General features: G+C 36.5%; 1 protein-coding gene across 8 annotated transcripts in view; it reads left to right on the top strand.

Moving 5' to 3' along the window:
- Dtnb (dystrobrevin beta) overlaps positions 1 to 21,938 on the top strand; it is a 340,951-nt gene that overhangs the window by 147,984 nt on the left and 171,029 nt on the right. For all 8 annotated transcript variants that reach the window (XR_002024739.2, XM_010604850.3, XM_010604848.3 and 5 more), the window contains 2 exons: positions 3,278 to 3,383; positions 5,564 to 5,730. Coding sequence is in view for 7 of the 8 variants with exons in the window: in XM_010604850.3 (XP_010603152.2) it covers positions 3,278 to 3,383; positions 5,564 to 5,730 (273 nt within the window). In the remaining variant the exon portion in view is untranslated. The remainder of the gene's footprint in view (positions 1 to 3,277; positions 3,384 to 5,563; positions 5,731 to 21,938) is intronic.

Raw genomic sequence — 21,938 nt, 5'->3', positions numbered from 1 at the left:
TCAACACAAGAGGGAAATCAAAACAAAATGGAGGATGAAAGGACAAGCTGATTTGCATATAGTTATCTACTGAGTCATATAATTTTAGAAATGGAATGTTTTCCTATACATTTAAAAATTTTGGTTTCAGATTTAAAAATCATTGAAAACACCAAAGAGCTTTTTATGTGGCTTATTATCTATATTTTCATATTACAAATTAAAATGAGAAATTTTATATAACAAATTAAAATTAAGTCGTTAAAAATTAGCAGTGATAGGGCCAGGGATTTAGCTCAGTCATGCTACTACCTGCCTCACAAACCCAAGGTCCTGAGTTTGAACCCCAGTACCCCCCAAAAATGCAGTGATAAATGTGTTTATATAAATAACATGTTTATGAAAAAGAAGTAAGTATTTTATAAAAAGTAACAATGGAAAAGCCATTACATGTTAACATAAATAACATGTTCATAAAAAAAATAGCTACATATTCCAAAACAAAAATTTAATGAAAAGAGTGCCAGTGCTTTATAGTATTTTTGCAAATCTCTTAAGATCTGGCTCAGTAGTACACAGCTGGCTTGTCATATCTGCTTATGCATTCAGTCTTTCGTGATATGTTCTTTTGGGTAAAGTGTGGGGGAAATATCTGGTCTCACACAGCTCTGTAGTTGTAAGAGGGAAAAGTCTCTTCATAAAATTGTGGCTGCGTCCTATTACTTCTGGAAAACCCCACTGTGTGTACTTATGAGTAAACCAGATCGACAGAGACAAGTGAATCGTGTCTTAGTTTTATAAAAGCAGTTTTGGCTCCTGGACGCTGAAAATGGTTAAGACTTCCCCAGGAGTCTTGACCATGCTTTGAAAATCACTGTTTAAGTCTTTCAGGATGAGAAAACTGAAACCCAGAAATGTTCAGTATTTTCCCCAAATCACAGGGTTGGTTGGACATAGAGGACTGCAACACAGCTTCTCCACTTTCACTCCTCATGCTTTTGGAGAACTTTAGGACCTGGCTCAACCTTTGGAAATTGATCCTGAGTGTATAAATGAGGATCTCACACACACACATTTTCATTTTAAAGATTTTTAAAAATTACTTGATTGAAGAGTCAAAACTTTTTAGAAAAAGTAGCATTCAGATTGTAAGTAGATTTGTAAAAGTAATTTTAAATAAGTATATAAAGATACAGAAATATTAAATATTAAATTTATAATAAAGGTTTGGATACATTTTAATTTTTACTGACCTAACTAAAACTTGCTACCTTTTTTCTCAGTCATTACTACACATTGGGTTTCATTTTGGTTTGTTGGTTATTTGCATGGCCATGGTATGAGGTATTTTCCTTGTTAGGTGGTATTCTGGTTTTTAGTATTGTTCACTCATTCCTCCCATACCCCACCAGTCTTAGAAACGACAGAGATGTAAGTGTCCCTTTCACTAGCACAGAAGCATGGAAAGGACTGGAATGGATGATTCCATGCTTCCTCCTCAGTCTTACACAGATCTCAGCCTCTTCCTCCCCTCAGCATTGCTGGCCCTGGATCTGACTTCGTTCAGCTTGCTGCACTTTTTCCTGGTTTTTAGTATGGTGCTTCTTTCCTGCACAGCCTTCTGCTTTATATACTTTACCTCCCTACACTACTATAGTTTCTTCTTTCAAAGATTATTCTCAGTAAGAATGACTTCCAGCAACTATATTATAGTCAAGACTCTTGGGGTTAACAAAGACACAGGAGAGAAAGTTGTGTGATCTCGTGTTTAGCTTGGTGGGGACTTTTGTGTGTATGTGTGTGGGTTCCATAGTGAAACACGTGACAGTCCTGGTGGTCTCTGTCCTAAGTCCCACAGTGCTTTCACACCTTGCTTCCAGTTTATGTTATATATTAGTGCTAAAAATCTAAGTTATTTTGCAGTCAGCTGGCTAGTTTTATCTTTTTATTTTTTAACATTTTAATTTTTATTAGTACATGTTTGTGGCACACAGTCTTCATCTTGAAGACTTGGTAAATGTATGTAACACTTTTTTATTTTTTTTCTTTTAGATAATATTTGCTGTGTTGTTCCGGCTGGCCTTGAACTCACTATGAAGCCCTGGCTGGCCTTGAACTCTGGATAGTCCTCCTAAGTGCTGGGATTATAGGCATGTGCCACCACACCCAGCACAAAATTCTTTCAATTTTATCTTTTTTACCCCTTTTTCCCCCTGAAGAAATTAAAGTATTTTAGTTCAGTTGGGAAATGCCCATTTGTGATAGACTGTAGGTAGAACTGGGTGAGAGTGAACTGCAATCCTGGGTGTCCTTTAGGGTTCATTCTTCACCTTTGAACAGTGGAGCAGCAGATAGAAGAGGTCTGGGGGCTATGCATTTCCCATGCGTTACCCTTTGTCTATTCTTTTTTGGAGTGGAGTGTGAAGCAGGGCCCCTGTTCCAGGTTATAAATTACAGATCCCCTGGCAAGTTGCATGGCACTATCTTAGTTCTTTTTTCCTTTCCCTTTGGAGCTGGAAAGGTGTTTTGTGACTTGGCAGAAGTTAAAAGAGAATTGATTAATTTGAGATATTATTGAAAATTTGTTCTAGTTACATCATGTAACTACTCTGTCTTTGTGTGGGACATGTCAGTATTTCACATAAAATGGAAGTTTTCTACCTGTTTGAAAAGAAAGAACAGAAAAATGCAGTCTAGTAGGGAGACAGAGAAGCTTCTATGACAGGCAACGTTGATATTTAGCTTCTTATTTTACCCTTGTAACTATTCTGTGATTCTGTCAAGTCCTGTAACTACACCAGTCTTCCATATTCTCTTCTGTAAATGACTTATTGTTAAGTGATGTCTGACAGTATTTGGCATTTGCTTTATTATTTATTTAACAGCAACTTACTAAGTGCCCATTGTGCGCCCAGCACTGTTGGGAATGCCACAAGTATGGTAGGCAGCCGGACTTCGGAGTTCTATTCCTGACTCTGTGTCTGATTTGGATAGGACCAGTCCTTGAAATGCTTTGCTCCATTGTCTCATCTCTCAAATGAAGATAGCAGTATTCAGCTTGTTTACTTCAAACAGCAGTCTTAAGATATAAATAAGATACCATATATGGAAATGCATTTTTATGTAGTAGTCACATGTAATATAGTGTGTAGTAGTAATTGTAATAATGTAAAATATTATTTTGCTGGAAAATCTCACATGCAGTGCATCCATGCTTAGTTGGAGGAATCCTAAATTAACTTAATCTTGAAATTCAGAGATGCTTAAAAGATAATATTTGTTTTTCTTCTGTTTGCAGAAAAAGATAATGCTGAATATGTTCTTAGACACAATGATGGCTGACCCTCCCCCTCAGTGCCTTGTTTGGCTACCTCTCGTGCACAGGCTTGCCCATGTTGAGAATGGTGAGCAGAACTCTTATGTTCTATTCTTATGTGCAGTGAATATTGGGGCTGATTATTTTAAGTGTCCTTAACTATTAGTATTGAAAATTATAACTGACATTTGCTGGCAGCCTATCATTTGAATTTGTGATTTTTAGTTTTCAAAGAATATTTATTTCTAAAAAGGAGTAGGCCTGTTATTTAGCTGAAATTTCAAGAAATACCAGTTCATAAAACTTGGTGGTTGAAACTAAATTTTTTTTCTCGAAATCACAAGAGGATCCTATACTTGAGTCTACCTGACTTAGCATTGAGTTCCCTTTTTTTCCTGTTCACTTTGTCAAAACCGTAGTTCTAATAAGTTGGATATATACAGTAGTAACCAGTAAAATTACCATTACTTTTAAATAATTTAAAGAAAAATAGCTAAGATACAGTATGGTACTTGGTCTCATGTATCTTGTTGTTTGGTTTTTTTTTTAACAACTTTACTTTGAATGTTCTCTTGGTATCCTCAGTAATTTGACTTAAATCTTGTTTTGCTTTGTGTTGAAATAGTACTCATTTCTTAGAAACTTAACATTTTTTGTTATTGCCATCAGTTTATCTCTTTATTTAGGTTTGAATTTATTGAAGGGAAGGCCGTAGCTTTTCTATGCATCCTTTGTTCTCTCCAGGCTGTTGCCTATCTCTTTTTATTCCACGAAAAAGATCAAGGAAAAGCTGAGAAGCTACTAAAAAGGAGAGTCCTCCCTCCCCTTTTCCACCCATCCCTTCTGTCTGTACTTTTTGTTTTTAAACTTCTCAGACTTCTGCTCAGCTACAGCTTTCATTCACAGATGTCTCAGATTTAGGATTATTTACTTAAAGGATGAAAAACTTTTGACTAGACTAAAACAGCTAAATTTTTTAGCAAGATTTTTGAGTAGAGATTTAAGTTGTTAAATTATATAATATTACAGGTTCTTTAGAGGCACTGCTTTTATTTTTATTTATTTATTTATTTTTATTTTTTTGGTACTGGGGATCAAACTTGGGTCCTTGTGCTTGCAAGGCAGGTGGCGGAACCACTGAGCGAAATCCCCAGTCTAAGGCAGTGCTTTTTAGTAGTTTCACATATACTTAATTTTCATAGAATCATTTTGTATCTTCTGTGAGAAGTAGAAAGAATCTCATTTGTCAAGAAGTGCGTTACCCGTATAAGTATTTTATCATATCTTTGTGTGTCATTTATTATTTACTGATTACAGTCTTTTATGGTTAGTGGTATTATTTTTCCTTGGAGACAGAAATGTTATGAGATCATTGAATTATCTAGAAATAAAACATCATATCCATCACATTAACATTTGTTTATATGTCTTAATTCTTAAAATAGAAAACAAATTATAAAATTATGGTATTTCTAGGTGTTTTGACTTTGGCGTTTTTCTTCGGTGTATTACAATTATTGTTTTTTTTTTTTGTTTTTTTTTTTTTTTTTTTTTTTTTTTTTTTTGGTACCGGGGATCGAACTTGGGTCCTTGCTCTTCGGAGGCAGGCCACTGAACTGCTGAGCTAAATCCCCGGCTGCAATTATTGTTTAAAAGGACAAATATTTACTTTCTTAAGCTGTATTTGCACTTTTTATATTGGTTTACAAATCCAAGTGTATTGTATATAAGAAGGTATCTTTTATATGATGCACTTTACCAAAATAATACTTTTACCAGGACCTGAACAGTCCTTATCTTGCCAGTAGTTGATCCTCCTCATTCTGGTTCTTGCTTTCCCACCTAATTATCCATTCCACTAATAAGAGCAAGGCTTAGAACAAAACCGCATAAGCATACATGTTCAATCGAAGTTAGCAGAATGCACCTGATAATTTAATATTAATATAGGTATGTCATTTAATATTAATTCCAAATTGTTAGGATTCTAAATATTGTCTCCAGACTGATTTCAGGGTTGTGTTCTATAGAGGAAACTATACCAAATTATAGGGTTTTAATTTCAAGCACACACTCTGATTAATGCTTTTATAGTCTTTCAGAAATACCTTGCTGACAAAAAGAAGACAACTTTGATTCTTTGGTTCTTATTTTGTTTCCACCTTGGCTTTTATAGTAGATGTGTTTTTCTTCTGTATTGACTCTCTTCTCCAGATGACATAATTTCTTTTGTCTTCCCTTCTTGCTTCTGTCTCTCTGGGCCACCAGTCTTCCACCCTGTGGAGTGCTCCTATTGCCGCTGTGAAAGCATGATGGGCTTCCGGTACCGATGCCAGCAGTGTCACAACTATCAGCTGTGCCAGAACTGCTTTTGGCGTGGCCATGCCAGTGGCCCTCACAGCAACCAGCACCAGATGAAGGAGCATTCCTCTTGGGTAACTGCTTTGTCTTTCAGTCTGTGTCTTTGACAGTTTGTCTGTCTCATCTGTAACGGCACCTGTGCCAGGATCCTGAGGGATAAATACCCTGCCTGGTAAGGAGGTGGTATAATGAAATCTTAATGCCAGCAGCAGTGCAGGGTTGCAAACATGTTGTGTTTCCACTCTGGGTTTTAAAAACAGAATTTTGGAGATGGAGAGATATTAGAAATAGTCCCTTTTATGTAGTTAAATGGAAATTTTATGATACTGCCTTTTCACAGTAAAATGTAGGTTTCTTCTCATTTTAAAACTGTAAAAGGTATCCCCCTCCCTTATGTTTACTGTTTTGAGTGTCCCATAAAGTTTAAAGTTCTTTTTTCAAGGTGCTTTTCTTCATGTTGATAGGGTTTAAATGTTACAAAGGAATCAGCATGAAATTAAAGGATTTTTGTAGCTCTTATGTTGGGGAAAATACTGTATTTTCCACCTGTTGCCATACTGGTGTCCTTATGATCAAAAGTACTTTTTTAAATAACAGTATTTGGGTAAATGTTGATATCTGCCTTTTTGTGGTATGTATAAATCTTGTGGCATGCTTTTCAATTATTTTTCTTTCTCATTTCCAGAGTTTTAAAAATGCCATATTCTTTCCAAAAACTTGTTCAGACAACTTCTCTTTTAAAACCTTTGTTTTAGTATTGTTGGTTGGGTATTTGCTAAATAGTACTGTGTAGAGTCAAGTATAACTCAGAATTTAGATTCTTAAAACTGGCCATCCTACTGAACTTCATATATTAAATAGCTTTAATAACCAGGGATTTTTGATTTTCTTAAATCCGCTTTGGTCTTCTTAAAACTCAACAAAATGCTGTGATGTATTTCAGTGGTAGAAGACTTGCCTTCCACGCATGGGGCCCTGTGTTTGATTTTCATTATGGCAAAACAAACCAACTCTAAAACACTGACTTAACCAAGACAAAGAAAGTAAGCACATATTCTCATACAAGGAAAAAACAAAACAAAGTTCAGCCTATGTGTACATTTAACTGTGCTGTTTTTATCACTGTAGCTTTGTAATATAACTTGAAATCTGGGATTGTGATGCCTCTTACTTTACTCTTGTTGCTCAGAATTGCTTTTGTGACTCTGGATCTCTTCTTGTCCTGTATGTTTAATATTGTTTTCTCTAGTTTGGTAAGTACCACCTGGTGATATTTTGATTGGGATTGTGTTACATATACATGTCAGTTTTGGAAGTTTGGCTATTTTGACTATATTGGTCTGCCTATCCAGGAACATTTACATTTTGTGACCTCTTTGATCTTCTTTTTCAAGGTACTGTAGTTCTACAACAGAACATATTCTCATTTTCTTGGTTAGGTTAATTCCTAAGTAATTTAACTTTTGTTGTTGCTTTTGTGAATGATACTGTTTTCCTAATTTTCTCGATGAATTCATTATTAATTTATAGAAATACTATTGATTTTGTGTGTCAGCGTTGTATCCTGCTACCTACTGAATTTGGTTATTAATGAAATCTTTTGATTTTGAAATTTTGATTTTGGAATTTTGGGGTCTTTATTTAGAGAATCTTGTCATATGCAAATAATGATAATTTGACTTTTTTCTTATACATATTCTATACATATTTCTTATACATATTCTATACATATTTCTATTTTATACATTGGTTTTTCTTTCTTGCCTGATTGCTCTGGCTAATGTATCTAGGATTATATTGAACAAGAATGGTGATAGTGGACATCCTTATTTTGTTCCTGATTTTAGAGGGAAGCTCTTGGCTTTTCCCCATTTTTTATGATGTTGGCTATTGGCTTGTCATAAATGACTTTTAGCAGATTGAAATAATGTATTTTTATACCTATTTTTTTCCAGGTTTTTGTCATGAATAGATGTTGGATTTTTTCAGAGGCTTTTTCTGTGTCTGCTTGAGATGATGATGTTATTTTTGGTTTTGTTTCTGTTCATATGATATATTTATTGATTTGTGTGTATTGAACATCCCTGCATCCCTAGGATGAAGTCTACTTGGTTAGGAAGTATGATCTTTTTGATTATTCATTGCATTCTGTGTGTCAGTATATCATCTTAAGGATTTTTTTTTCCATATTCATTAAAGAGATTGTTTAATCTGTAGTTTTCCTTTCTTGTTGGGTTCTTTTCTAGTTTTGGTATCAGGGAAATACTCCCTTATGGAAATGACTTTAAGAGTATTCTTTCCCTTTCAAATTCATTAAGGAGTTTGATGAATATTGGCATTAGATTGTCCCTGCAGTTCTTGTAGAATTTAGGAATGAATCCATTTGAACCTAGGCTTGTCTTTGTTGGTATTATTATTATTATTATTATTATTATTATTATTATTATTATTATATTATTATTATTATTATTGCTTCAGTGTCATTGCCTGTTATTGAATTATTCATTTGTGTATCAAGGTTCAGTTTTGTAATTCGTGTATTTCTAGAAATCTAGCCACCTGATGGGATAGTCATACATGTAGCAGTAGTGGTTCAAGCTGGTAGGTATGTTTCCATCTCTTCTGAATTCTCTCCATTTCACTAGAATACAGACTCTTAAAGTAGTTGCTAATAATCTGAATTTCGGTGATTTTCCCTTTTTCATTTCTAATTGTATTGATTTGGTCTTTTCTTTTTTTGGTAAGATAGGCTAGGTGTTTGTTTTGATTTCTTCTTCAAAGGACAAGTTCTTTGATTCTTAGTTTTTGGTTTTTGGTACCTGGAATCGAACTCAGTACCTTGCTTTTGTGACGCAGGCGGCAGAACCACTGAGCTAAATCCCTGGCTATCTTAGGGTTTTTTTTTTTTTTTAAGTCTCAGTTTCATTAATTTTCTTCTTCTCCTTTTTTACAATTTCCTTCCTTGTACCAGTGTTGTAGTTGAATTATTTTTTTTTTTCAAGACCTTGAGAGGCACTCACTGTTACTTACTTGGGTTCACTGTTTTTGTGATATGGTCATTCACCACTATAAACTTCCCTCTTAGGACTCCTTTAATTGTGTCCCATAGCTTCCATTGTGTGTACTGGCATTATCATTTGATTCTAGGAACTAATTTCTTCTGTGAGCTATTGATTATTCAATAGGGTATTGTTTAACATATTCAGAACAGGGCCTTAATTCTTCTGTCTCCTTGCTGGGTGGCTCTGATTTTGAATTCCATTGTCTGATATTAAATGGCTAACCAATGGTAGTTCAAGCCACCTGATGAGATAGTCATGCATGTAGCAGTAGTGGTTCAAGCTGGTAGGTATGTATCCATATGTTTGCATAATTTCTGTGGTTTCTTTTATCATTTATTTCTAGTTTCTTTGCTCTGTGATCTGATAATATACGTGGGATAATTTCAGTTCTTTTACATTTACTGAAGTATGCTTTATGGGCTAGCATGCAGTCTATTTTGAGGAAGATAAGTATATTCTGAATACAACACTGTGGTTTTCTATTAAGTCCATTTGTTCAGATGTTTGGTTCAACTCTTGATACTTTCTTGCTTTTTTTGTCTATTTGGTCTGTTTGTGACAGCGGAGTATTGAGGTGCCCCATTGTAATTGTGTTGTTGTTTATCTGATTTTTTATGTCCAGTAGTGCTCGTTTTATGAAGTGGGTATGCCAGTGTTTCGTGCATTTATGTTTATAATTGTTATCTCTTTCTGTTGAATTGTTCCCTTAACCAATTTGTAGTGATATTTTTGCCTCTTCTAATCAGTTTCAGCTTGAAACCCACTTTGTCTGAAATTAGGATAGCTACTCCTGCTTTTTTCAGGGTTTGTGTTGAATGGAATATTGTTTTCCACCTTTTGATTTTTAGTCTATGAGTTTCTTTTGGGTAAAATGCATTTCTTGTACAGTACATATCATTTGTTAGATTTTGTTTCTTTTTTTTCTTTTTTAAGAGTAGAAAAAATTTATTGAGGGAAAGAAAGCTTCTGTCTAAGAGAGACAGAAGGGGGACTCGAAAGTGGGTTGCCTGCCCACCCCACTTCTCAAAGATGTTTTATACAGTAAAGCCATGTGCTGAGGCGGATACAAAGTGGGGTAAAACTATAAGACCCGGTGGAAAATTACAAGGTGGGCATGGGGTGGGACAAAACCACTACCAACCAAGATTGTAAGTACAGTCACCCAGGAAATAGGTTTTGTTTCTTGATCCATCTGCCAATTTATATATCTTAATTGGGGAACTGAGACCATTCTCAGTGAGAGTTATTACTGAAAGGTGTTGACTTACTCCTGTTATGATTTTTCTGTTAGTGACTCCTTCCTCGTGCTTAACTGCTCACCTCTCTGGTCTCTTTATTCTAGTAGATGTTTTGGCCTTGTTAGCTTCATTATCTCATTCACGGATATCTTTGAGAATTTTGTCGTAGTGCTAGTTTGGTACTTATGAATTTCTTGACATCTTTGTCATGAAAATACAATACATTATTTCTTCACAACTTTTGAGAGAAACTTTTGCAGGATATGTCAGTCTAGGCTGGAAGTTGTTATCTTTTAGGACCTGAAATACTTCAAGCTCTTTAAGGTTCATGTTGAGAAGTCTGCTGCAATTAGAACGGGTTTACCTTTATAAGTGATTCATTACTTTTCTCTTACAGCTTTTAAGATTCTCTCCCTGTGTTGAACTTCTGGTATTTTGACTATCGTGTGAAACAGAGAGGTTCTGTTTGGATGGTGGCTATTTAGTTTTCTTGTGCTTCACTTATTTATATGTTTAATTTTTTCCCAATATTTGGAAAGTTTTTGCTCTTCTTTCTGTAGTTTTTTTTATGCCTTCTTTGCCGTCTCCTGATTTTCAGTTATTCTAGTTAATCTTCTGTGTGTCATCTAACAGATACTGAATGCATTTTTCATATTTTCTTGTTGTTTTAAGGTATTTCAGAGTAATTGGTCTTTGAAAGCATCCTTGCCTTCTGATATTCTTTCCTCACATTGATTGCTTCTGCTGCCCATAGTTTAAATATAATTTTTTTAAATCTCCTGGATTTCTTTTATTTTTCTTTTTCTCTTGGATTTCTTCTGGAATCTTTTCTTGGATTTTGGTTCTTTGCTGAAGTGGTCATTCATGTTTTGTTTCAGCTATCTTTTTATTAGGGTCTGCTCTAAGCCCCCTGATTGTTTTGTTTATTACCTCTGTGATCTGATTAGTTATATTTTCTGTGAGCCCTTGACACAACTCATTGGTCTGTTTTTATTCTCCTCTGCTATTCTTTCCAATAATTCAGCTATGTAGCTTTTGATTTTATCCCCCTTAATGCTCTGTGGATTGGCTTTGGGGGATATAGTAATTTTGGGAGGCTTTTTATTGGCTTATCTTCTCATGTTTCTGTTTTGTTTTGTTTGAGTGTAGGTATGCAGTCACTTCTAGTGGAGTGCGAGTATGCAGATCAGTTTAGTTGGTCAGCTTTTCATTGATGCACTCAGCATGTGGCTAACTATAGTCCTTTGCCTCTGTTCCAAGATCTGATCATCTCAGTTAGTCTGTGAAAGGGGGATGTAATGTATTGTCCCATCACCCTGTTCTTGATCTCAGTATTGTTAATGTCAAAAAGATAATCTGGGTATTGGCATACATAGAAAACCTATTAATAGCAATGAGTATGTGATGCTGGCAGTAACAGGTATATTCATGAAGTTGTTCTGTGGCTCACTTTTAGACAGTCAACTCCTTTCCCAAATGGCAAATGATTAAACACTGTCTGGCAACATGGCAGGTGCTGTGCTGGATTTGTTTTACAACTATAGCCTGCTTTGAAGGAGTTACTTTCAGAGTAAAACCAATGCTGGGTTTTGTAGTTTACTGTAGCTGTGGGCTTTTCTTGGGGTTACTGCTGCTGGCCAGGTCCGTACTTTCTACCTGGGCTTACCTCTTCTTCCTAGGCATTGGCCTCATCCATGGTCAGTAAGCACCTCTCCATACACATACAATATACATATAGAACAGTATGCAAATTACAGATGAATTCTTATATTTCCTTTTTAGCTTTAAAATAGATTTCCACTTGTTTTTACTTTTATTTCAGCTTTTTTTCTGTTTCAAAAAAATCTTTGTTTTTGTTATAGTGACTTTATATTTAAGAAAACCCTAGTTTTATCAGCATGTATAATTTTGAATCTGGTATTATATGTATCAGTTTTGAATTTTTGTAAGTGCATGATTTTGGGGGTGTACCAGGGATCAAACTCACGACCTTGCACTTGCAAGGTAGGCATGATGCCACTGAGCTGAATCCCTGGCCCATTCATGTGTTCTTTATGGACAGATGCATACTGGCAGTATGTGGATGTTTGCATGTAATTTGTTTTAAAAATTAAGATTCTGTGTATGTTCTGGTCCTTTGAGAAAGGTGTAGGTGGATTTTTGAGGCTGGGTAGAGAAGTTTCCACCTTAAAATGTGTGTAATCAGGTTAATAGTAATTTTTTTGAAGGTTGTTCATTGTATCTGTGCTAATATTTTGAATTAATGTTTCTATATATTCACAACAGATGAGTTTAGTGCATTTAACCAGAATATATAGGAATTTACGTAGTAGATTGTAGATTTCATGTACAGTTTTCACTACCTGGAAGTTTATTTTGATTTTTCCAGAAGGTTCTATTTAACATAACTGAGCAACATAACTTCATATTCTTTTAGTACTCCATCCATTCAGCTTACTTTTAATTTTTAAAATGCCATATAGTACTATATCTTAGATTTATCTTGTTTCTTCCTACATTCATTCATTTGAAATATTTTTTTGCAGTGCTAGGGATCAAACTCAAGACCATGAGCTTGCAAGGCAGATGTGATGCCACTTGAAAAATCCCCGGTCCATTGAAACATATTTTTTTTAACCACATTTGTATGCCAGGCAATATAATAAGTACAGAGATAAATCTATGAATAAACCAGGCAAAGACTCCTACCTTTGTGGACCTTAAGTTTGAAAGAGTATGAAAGAGACTGCTAGTGCTTGCTTATTTCACTGTCTTGCTACACATCTAGACTACATTTCTCTGCCCTGTTTAAGTAAGTGGGATTATATGAATTGTTGTCACCAGTGAAATGTGAACAGGGTGTCATGTGTCTTCCCAGAACAAGACAGTGATTTGTAGAGTTCCTCCTTTACCTTCTCTGTTACCTTAACTGAGGAAATTCTGTTAGGACTCGGGAGAGAGTGAGGCCATGAAGTAAATTGCATCCTTGAATGAACAGAGAAGAATAGCTGCCAGCCTACTCGATAGGTATGGGGAATGATAAAAACTTTGCGTCGTTTTAGTTTTTGCTGCAGTAGTTAGTATTAGAAATAGAGTCTGTTAAAACCTGAAAATCTGTGGCATTGACTCGGCAGTCAGGTGGCACACTTATACCCTGGAGGTGGGGAAAGACAGAAATCTATGTGAACTGCAGTAACTTGGAAGGCAACCTCGCCAGCTGAGCTCTAGGTAAGTCAAATATTGTTAAGGATCACAGTGACTCTATTGAGATATTATAAGAAAGAGATGAGCATAGAAAAGAATTGGCTGCTTTTCAGGCAAAAAAAGGAAAGGGAATCCAGAAAGTTGTAACATTTGAAGCATTGAAAAGAAGAACAGGCTGCTTCTATACTCTAGAGAGTAAGAAATAGAGAGTTGAGAAAGGCTGGAAGAAAGGAAGGTCTAGAAAACTCTCCATTAAAAGGTCACTAAGTCCTGTGGCAAAGATTAGATTAAGGGTATGAATTCTTGTTCTCAGCTTCCTGTCAGCATCAGATTGCTCTTAACCCACAGAGCTTCTGATTTATTGCTGGGGTCCAATGAAACCTGGATGTAGATGATTTTTCAAACCAAGTGATTCTATTATTGTTCAGCCAAAATTGGGACCTTATTTCATATGGCCTATAGGTAGCTTCTCTTAGTTAAAGCAAGCAACATAATAGCAAAGAATTGTGTGCTTCCTGGCACATGGAACTGATGAGAAACAGCTTTATGTTTTCAAAGGAATGCTGAGTTTTCAAGGGAATTAGACTGACAAAGAATCCATGAGCCTCTACTGAACAAACTCTTGATTAGTAGAGCTGTGCAACTACTTTAGAAAAACCCAGAGCTTGCTCTGGCAGAGTATGTTGGTGTGTGGAAAGGTTTTCCTTCCCTGAAGAAGGCATGACAAAGTGAGTCCACTTGGCTAAGGAGGATATTGGGCAAGGAAGAAACTCCTATCCTGTTCCACTATCATATATTGGGAATGAGAAAAGAAGGTGCAGATTCCTTGCTTTTTTAGTTCTTAGATTACATCATAAGGAGTGTCCTTTGGTCCTGACTTATATCCAGAGATTCTGGACATGCTGGCTGGGTAGACCACAGGTTTTCTCTCTGGATGTGTGTGATATGGTAGGAATAGATGAGCATGCTCTGTGCATTAAAAAGGGGAGCAGAGATACTTGGTGATTGAAGTGCTCACTAAGGTCCATTTTCCCTTTTTTAACCCTGGGTATAGAATTAGATTATATAACCCATCATCCTTGAAGCCAAGTAGGACCATCTGACTGGTCCTCAGTAATGGAATTTTTGGAAGTAATACACATACTGCTTCATAGCCAAGCCACTTTAAAGCAGATGTGCCTTCTCCATCTTGTCTTTACCCTTCCCTACCAAAATTCATTGGCCAGATGGAAAGGTCTTCTGAGGTACTAGCTGAGGCAGGAAAGAGGCTGCGTATCTGAATAGATGGAATGGAGCTCCACTGCTAGTCTACCTAGCACTCTGATATGAGCAAAAAATGAGAAGGATAATTAAGGATATATGAGTGAAGTCGTATAGACCTTGTTTAGAAATGAGACTTGAGCAAAGACTTGGATGTCTGCCAACAGACAGCTGGAAAAGAGCAGGAATGTACTTGTGAATTCAGAGAACAGCAAAGAAGCCTGTGTGGCCTGAATGAGTGGGGAGGATTGCAGGAGAGGAGGTGAAAACTTTTAACAAGGTCCTTCTTGGCCAACCCAAGAACTTCAACTCTGAATGAAATGTGGAGTTTTCAAAGGGTTTTAAGTAGAAGAACAACAGTTTGATTTATAAACAATCTGATGCCATGTTAAGAGTGGAAGAAAAACAGAGAAGCAGAAAGACCATTTAGGAGTACTTATTGCAATAATTAAAACAGTAAAATAATGAAAGAAATATAGTATAATAGCTCCAGTAGAGATGGTTAAAAAAAAGGAGGTGAATTAGAGTGATTTATAAAGCAGCAAAATGGGTGGATGTGGCTTGTAAGAGGAGAGGAGTCAAGGGAGATGCTAAGATATAACTGAGAGGATGGAATTGCCACTGGGCCAGAGAGGGAGGACTGGCTGGAGCATGCCTAAGTGACAGGATCGAGGGTTCAGTTTTGGCTGGGTTGGATTTAAATTTTTATTAGATAGCCGTCCTTATAGAGTTGTTAAGCAGGCCACTGTATATGAGTCTAGAATTGAAGAGAAAAATCTGAGATTGTAAATGTGGGAGTCACTGGCATATATTTAACACCATGAGACTGGACAACACTGAAAGAATGACTGAAGTCAGAAAAGGGAAAAGGAGAAGAGAGGACTAAGAAATGACACCTGGAGCTCGGGTGGTTAAAGACCGGGAGAGTGTAGTGTTCTGGAAAATGAACGAGGAAAGCATTTTGAGGAAGAAGCAGTCAACTTTGTCAGATGCTACTGATGATCCAGTAAGAAGATGGGGCTGAGCTTTTGTCCAGCAGTAGGAAGGTTATCACAGTAAGAACAGCTTCAGCCTCCGTGGGATGGTGGGGGCAAAAAAGTAAGTTAAAGCAGATTCAAAAAGAAATGTGAAAAAATGGAGACAGCAAGTAACAGATATTTTTTCCCTTGAATAATGACTTCAAACACTATATCCACTAACAATTTTTTATTGGGATTTTAGAGACCTATTAATCCTACTTTTCTTTTCCGCACCCATTCTGTTAGGCAGAAGGCAGTCTCTGAGAGAGAGATTTCAATTGTGAGGAAACAGTGGACTTGACAATAGGCTCTGAATTGTGCACACCCTACCCAGCTGCTGGCCTTTCCAACAGGGAGCAGACCTTGAAAGCGTATGGCTCTGGGGAGCAGAGGAGAACAGTGCTTTCTGCAGAGTTAGCAGATTTGGAGCAAAAAGGGAGAGGAAGGGGCTAAGGTGTGCACATTTCTTTCTTTTTTCTTTCAAATCAGCCAGTCTGGGAGAGTAATAAGTGAGGGGCAGAGAGGTCCATCCACATGGGGACGGAAGAGTGGGTGGTATAACGCTACCAGTTTTTATATTCAAACCTGCAGTAATACATTGATTGTTTTCTTTAGGCTCTTAGTGACATAAAACACCAATCACTTTATTGCCCCCATGGATTTGGTAGGAGAAATTTGGACAGGGTAGAGAGGTCGACCCTCTCTGTATTCCTTGCTGAGTGGGGCCTTAGCTGGAACACAGGAGGGTGCATTGGAAAACAGGGGAGGGTGTGACCTGAGAGACCAGCAGTTCCTTCAGTCTTGTGTCCAGTGGGAAGGCTGAGCTCAGATAGGACACTCAGCTCAGGACTTGGTCCTGTGTTTTAGGAGAGACCATCCATAGCAAAGGCATCTTGAAAGAAATCATGCAGAATGTTGGCAGAGCAGCCAGGCTTCTCTCACCTTACAGGAAGATATATAGTATTGTTTCTGCCTTGTCTTGGGATCTCAGGAGTCACTGAGGCCACTTGCAATGAAGAAGGGAGGACTGGATTTCACCTCATGGGGCGAGCAGTGGTCCTGCGAAGGTTGTATTGCAGTGGGGCCTCGGTGGTAGAAATTCTGTTTCAGTTATCTCTTGGCACAGCGTGTTTGGAAAACATTCTGAAACACTCAGGAATCTAAGCCTTGTAATATGAGCAGGTTACCACTTAAGTAGCTAATTTAGCCACAGAAATTTTCTACAAAATTATACTTTTTAAAGGAGCCTTTTATTAGCACAACTTAGCATAATATTTAGTAGGATTTTTAAAGATTACTTACCATCATCTGTAAGTAATTATAATTTGGAGGAATAATTTTGATAAAGTATTTTGGATATAGTTGTATTTTATTTTTAAACCACTGTTAAAAGATCTTCAACCCTAGCCTTCATTTTCCTTGGTCTGGACATTCTTTCTGATTTACTCTCGGTCACCCCCTGCCAATTCCTTTCCATTCTCTATCCCCTCATTGTGTTAAAATTAAGAAAAATTTATTCTTTCAGGCTTCTTCAGGTATACATTTCAGCAGCAATAAGCACAGTACATTGTTGTAGAACTATCATTACCATCTGTAACTTTTTCATCTTTCCAAACTGAAACTCAAACTGAAAATACAGTCTCTGCTTTTCTGCCTCCTATTCAGATTTCTGCTTACCCAGATCTCTGGTTTTCACTCTACAGATCAATCTGACCAATTCCCACTTAGTTACTCCTTGCAGGGAGTGTGTATGTGTGTTTATGCCCTTGGACCAGACAGTTTCTTAGTAGAGTGCTTAGTGGAGTGGAGGTAGTTATATAACTAACAGCTTGATGCTGTAAAAATTCACTTTTTCCAGCAGGTGGCGGACTCCACCTCTGAACAGTGTTGTTTATCTCATTTAGAATCTATAAATGAGGAAGGACTTTGGATTTAACCATCTTTGTTGAACAAATATTATTGCTTTATTTTTCTAAATGTTAACAAGAAGTTCATGTATGTTTGTTCTAGCGTTTTTAGTCTTGGTTCTGGCAAAATGAAACTACTGTAAGGAGTCAGAGCAAATTATGTTGTTATAGACCTGGAATAGTAAAGAGTGTTGTATCTTTGTCAAAAACAGTATTTAATTTTCATTTGGCTAGCTTCTGCTTCTTGCATCTCTGGAATTCTAGAAGATAATATATATTTGGTGAGAAAATGTGTCCTTAATGGCCACACTTATGTCTGGTTTTGAAATAGCTATATGTCATAATTAACCACTTTGTATATAGCACACAAATAGATAAGTGATGATTTTTTTTTTGTTGTTTTTTTGGTACCAGGGATCGAACTCAGACCTTGCACTTGTAAGGCATGTGCTGTCACCACTGAGCTAAATCCCTGGCCCAAGATGGTGATTATTTTTAAACATAAGACAGTGTCCGCACTTGTAGCAAGCGGGAGGTGGGGCTGCCTACAGGCCTGTGCCATGTGGCTTACATAGTCAGTTTTCATTGTAGACATTAATTTTCTTCCAGGCCAGCGAGTGTTCCACTCTCTGCTTTCTTCTTCTGCAGCCAGCCAGAGAAACACTGCTGTTGAAGGAATAAGTCAATCCCGATGAATTAGTCTCCCTTTTGTCATAGAATGTAGCATAATCAAAGGCGAAGAGCTTATCACATTTACAAGTTTTGCTCACTCTGAAAAGAGAAGCAGTTACACAAAGATGAGAGTTATTAAGGGCTAATTTAGAATTTAGTCCCCTTGCCACTTTACTACTTTCATAATATTACATCATCAATCTCTTATAAGACACTGCTTTGAGGCTTATGCCACTTATCTCTGTCACCCTCCCTTTCTAATTGCAGTTATATCCTGACTTTCAGATGGATTGGTAGATGGATTGTCAGATGGATTGTTAGCATACTAGGTTCATGGTCACTTTGCACTATAAAATCATGGGTGATTTCATGTCTGTGTAGTCGAAACTTTTAATGCCCTGGCCATGCAGTTTTTAACTTTCTTAATTCTGATGATCTTCTCCACTGAACCTCAAACATTTTCACTCACAGTTATACCCTGGAAATATTTGCCATCTTTCAGTGTTTGAGATATCCTATTTTCTGTTGATAACCTGTTATCATTCCATTCAGTTTGTTCAACTACTTTTACTAAGCTCATCCTTTAATCTTTTTCCATTTCTTGTGTGCCTGTGCAGCTCTTTTCTGGGTGGGCCTTTGGCTTGGGCCTGTGTGCCCAAGACACTGGGGTTGGACGGGGCCTTGGCTGGAGCCATGCTGTTCTGGTCCACACTGCTGCTTGCTGGTACCTGTACTCACTTACTGATGGTATTGGGGTGGGCTTCTCTTTTTTTCCATTTCTGAACTATTAGCCTGTCTGTTTTCTCTTGGTCTACCATTGTTCTCTTCACCTCTCTTCTTATCCTTTTTAGATGTAGCAACTCTTTTATTGTGAACCTCCTTGTACTGTGATTTTCTTATTTATTTCTCTGCCAACTTGATTCATGAACTGCTTTTGCAGTTTATGAAGAAAGTCAGGTAATAGAGCAAATAGTATATTATACCATACATCTGTGATCCCTGACTTCAAATTGACCCTCAGCATTGTAATCCTATTACATTTCTCTAATCCCTTGCTTTCTCTTTCTTTGCAGCAGTCACTTAATATTTCCGTTCTTTCAGAAATTCAACCTCAACTCATCTTTTTCTTTCAGTAAAAGACTTGTGTTCTTATTACTGAGAAAAAGCCATTAGACAGGTGCTTCCTTAACTTTCTGCTATGAAATTTATTCACTTGTTCATATACTTATTCAACTAATTCCTGTTTTAGGCACCTAATGTATAGCAGGCACTATAGGTTTTAGAATTATTGAGAATAAGCTAGAACAAAGTCTGTGTGCTCATGGAGTTCACATTGAAGATGGATGAAAATGTGTAAGAACAGAAGCTATAAAACAAATGGACAAAGAGGATACCAAGTGATGATAAGTTCTATATAGAGAAGTAAAATATAATGATAATTACTAAAGATGACTGAGTACCTAGTTAAGATATAATAGTCAACAAACTATTGACATTAAATTGGGAAAATAGAAAATCAGAAGAGACCTGTAACAGATATATAACAACATCTATAACAAAAATCTTCCCATAAAAAAGGTCAGGCCTAGGTGGCTTTGTTGATGAATTTTAAATATTTAGAGAATTAATACCAGTCCTTCACAAATTTTCCAGAATAAATGAGAATACTTCCCAACTCATTTTAGGAGGTTAGTGTAATCCTGTTATCAAAGCTTAAAAAAAGATATCAAAAGAAAAATACAGAGTAATAGTTCTTTTTTTTCCCCTCATTGAGTTTATTGGTACATTTTAGGTATACAGTACAGTTACATTCATTACTGGGATCTTATATCTTTACATGACAGGTCTTGGTTCTCATTTTTTCCCCTTGTCCCTGCCCTCCAGAGTAATGCTTCTTTTGAATTTAGATGCAAAAACCCTCAACAATATATTAGCAAAATCAGGGCCTGGATTTAGATCAGTGGCACTGCGCCTTACTCATAAGTGCAAGGTCCTGAGTTTGATACCTGGTACCCTCCCCCCACAAAAGATTAGCAAATTGAATTCAACAACATCTAACAAGTGTACTATACAACTTTAGTGAGTGGGATTCCTCAGGAAAGCAAAGTTGGTTTGATATGCAAAAATCAGTGTGTTGCACTATATAAATAGAACAAAGGACAATAAATACATTTGTCTTAGTCACTTTTCTGCTGCTGGAACAAAATACCTGACACCTACAATTTAAAGGATAGAGGTTTATTTTGATTTACATTTTCAGAGGATTCAGTCCGTTTCAGCTTGGCTCTATGGCAGAAACAGCATGGTAAAAGAACACATAGAAGAAAGCTGCTCGTGTCTTGGTGGCCAGTAAGCAAAGAGAAAAGGGAAGAGCCACGGACAAGAATAAATCTTTCCAGGTCACGACCCCAGTGACTTCCTCTTCCACACAGCCCCCGTGACCTAACAGTACATTCAGCTGTGAATGTGTCAGTGGATGAATCCACTGATGAGTATAGTGCTCCCTTGATTCAGTCATCTTCCTACAGCTTCACCTCTGAACATGAGGCCTTTGGGGGACATTAGATCTGAACCATTGATCATCTCAAAAATGTGAAAACAATTTGGCAAAACCTAATACTCTCTCATGATTTTAAAAAGAAATTCAGCAAACTAGAAATAAATAGGACTTCCTCAACATAATAAAGAACTTCTATGAAAAATCACAGTGAACCTCATACTTGCTGGTAAAAATCTGAAAGTTTCCCTTCTAAGATCAGGAATAAGACTCTTGCCACTTTGATTCAACATTATTGCAAAGGTCCTTAGCCAGATGAGTAAAGCAAGAAAAAGAAAGAAAATGTATCCATATCGGAAACAAAAAAGTAAAAATACATCAGTCTGCAAATGTTATGATTCTGTATATAAGAATTCTAAAGAACCCAAAAATATTTGTTAGAGGTAATAACTTAAGTTGAGCAAATATGGAAAACAAGATTGATGTATAAAAATGAATTACTTCTATACGCTATCAATCAACAGTATGAAAATGAAACTAAGAATTTCTCTTATAGTCACTTACAGGTGCATCATAAAACAGACCAATCTGTTATGTAAAGGCACAAGATCCCAATGATGAATGTAGCTGTACTGTATCCCTAAAATGTACCAATAAACTCAATTAAAGCTGAAAAAAAAAGTACCAATAAACTCAATGAAAAAAGCCCCCTCCCCCCAAATAAATAAATAAAACAGACCAGGCACAGTAGCATGTGCCTGTAACCCCAGCTTTTGGGTGGCCGAGGTATAAGGACTGAATTTGAGGCCAGCCTGGGCTACGTGAGTTCAAGGCAAGACCCTGTCTCAAAAAACCAAAACAAACAAAACAAAAAGGAGTAAACTTAACCAAAGAAGTACTAGACTTATACACCAAGAGTACAAAATATCATATAATAAAAATTAAGGAAGACTTAAGGAAAAGACACTACAATCATGGGTTTGAAGTCTTCACACTATTAAAGTGGTAGTTTTCCCTAATTGATCTGCACATGCATTGCAGGCCCTTTGAAAATCTTAGTAGCTGCTTTTATTTTTGCACGATCCTATAAGTTGTTCTTCTAATTCATTTGGAAATACAAAGGACCCCAAATTGCTAAAATAGTTATCTTGAAAAAGAATTTTTCCTTATAGAACAAAGTTGGAGAAGGAGTTTTGAGAACAAGGTGAATACCCAAAAATCAATAGCCTTTCTATACACAAATAACAGACAGACAGAAAGAGAAATAAGGGAAAAAATTCCTTTTACAATAGCATCCAAAAAAATGAAGTATCTAGGAATCAATCTAACAAAAGAAACAAAAGATCTCTACACTGAAAACTACAGCACTCTGAAAAAAGAAATCGAAGAGGATATAAAAAAATGGAAAGATATCCCCTGCTCC

Source organism: Fukomys damarensis, unplaced genomic scaffold (assembly GCF_012274545.1).
Source record: "Fukomys damarensis isolate Sample0158 unplaced genomic scaffold, DMR_v1.0_HiC HiC_scaffold_2, whole genome shotgun sequence".
Lineage (NCBI taxonomy): Eukaryota > Metazoa > Chordata > Mammalia > Rodentia > Bathyergidae > Fukomys > Fukomys damarensis.
Note: the sequence above shows the minus strand (reverse complement) of the source record. Positions and strands in the feature narration are given on the sequence as shown.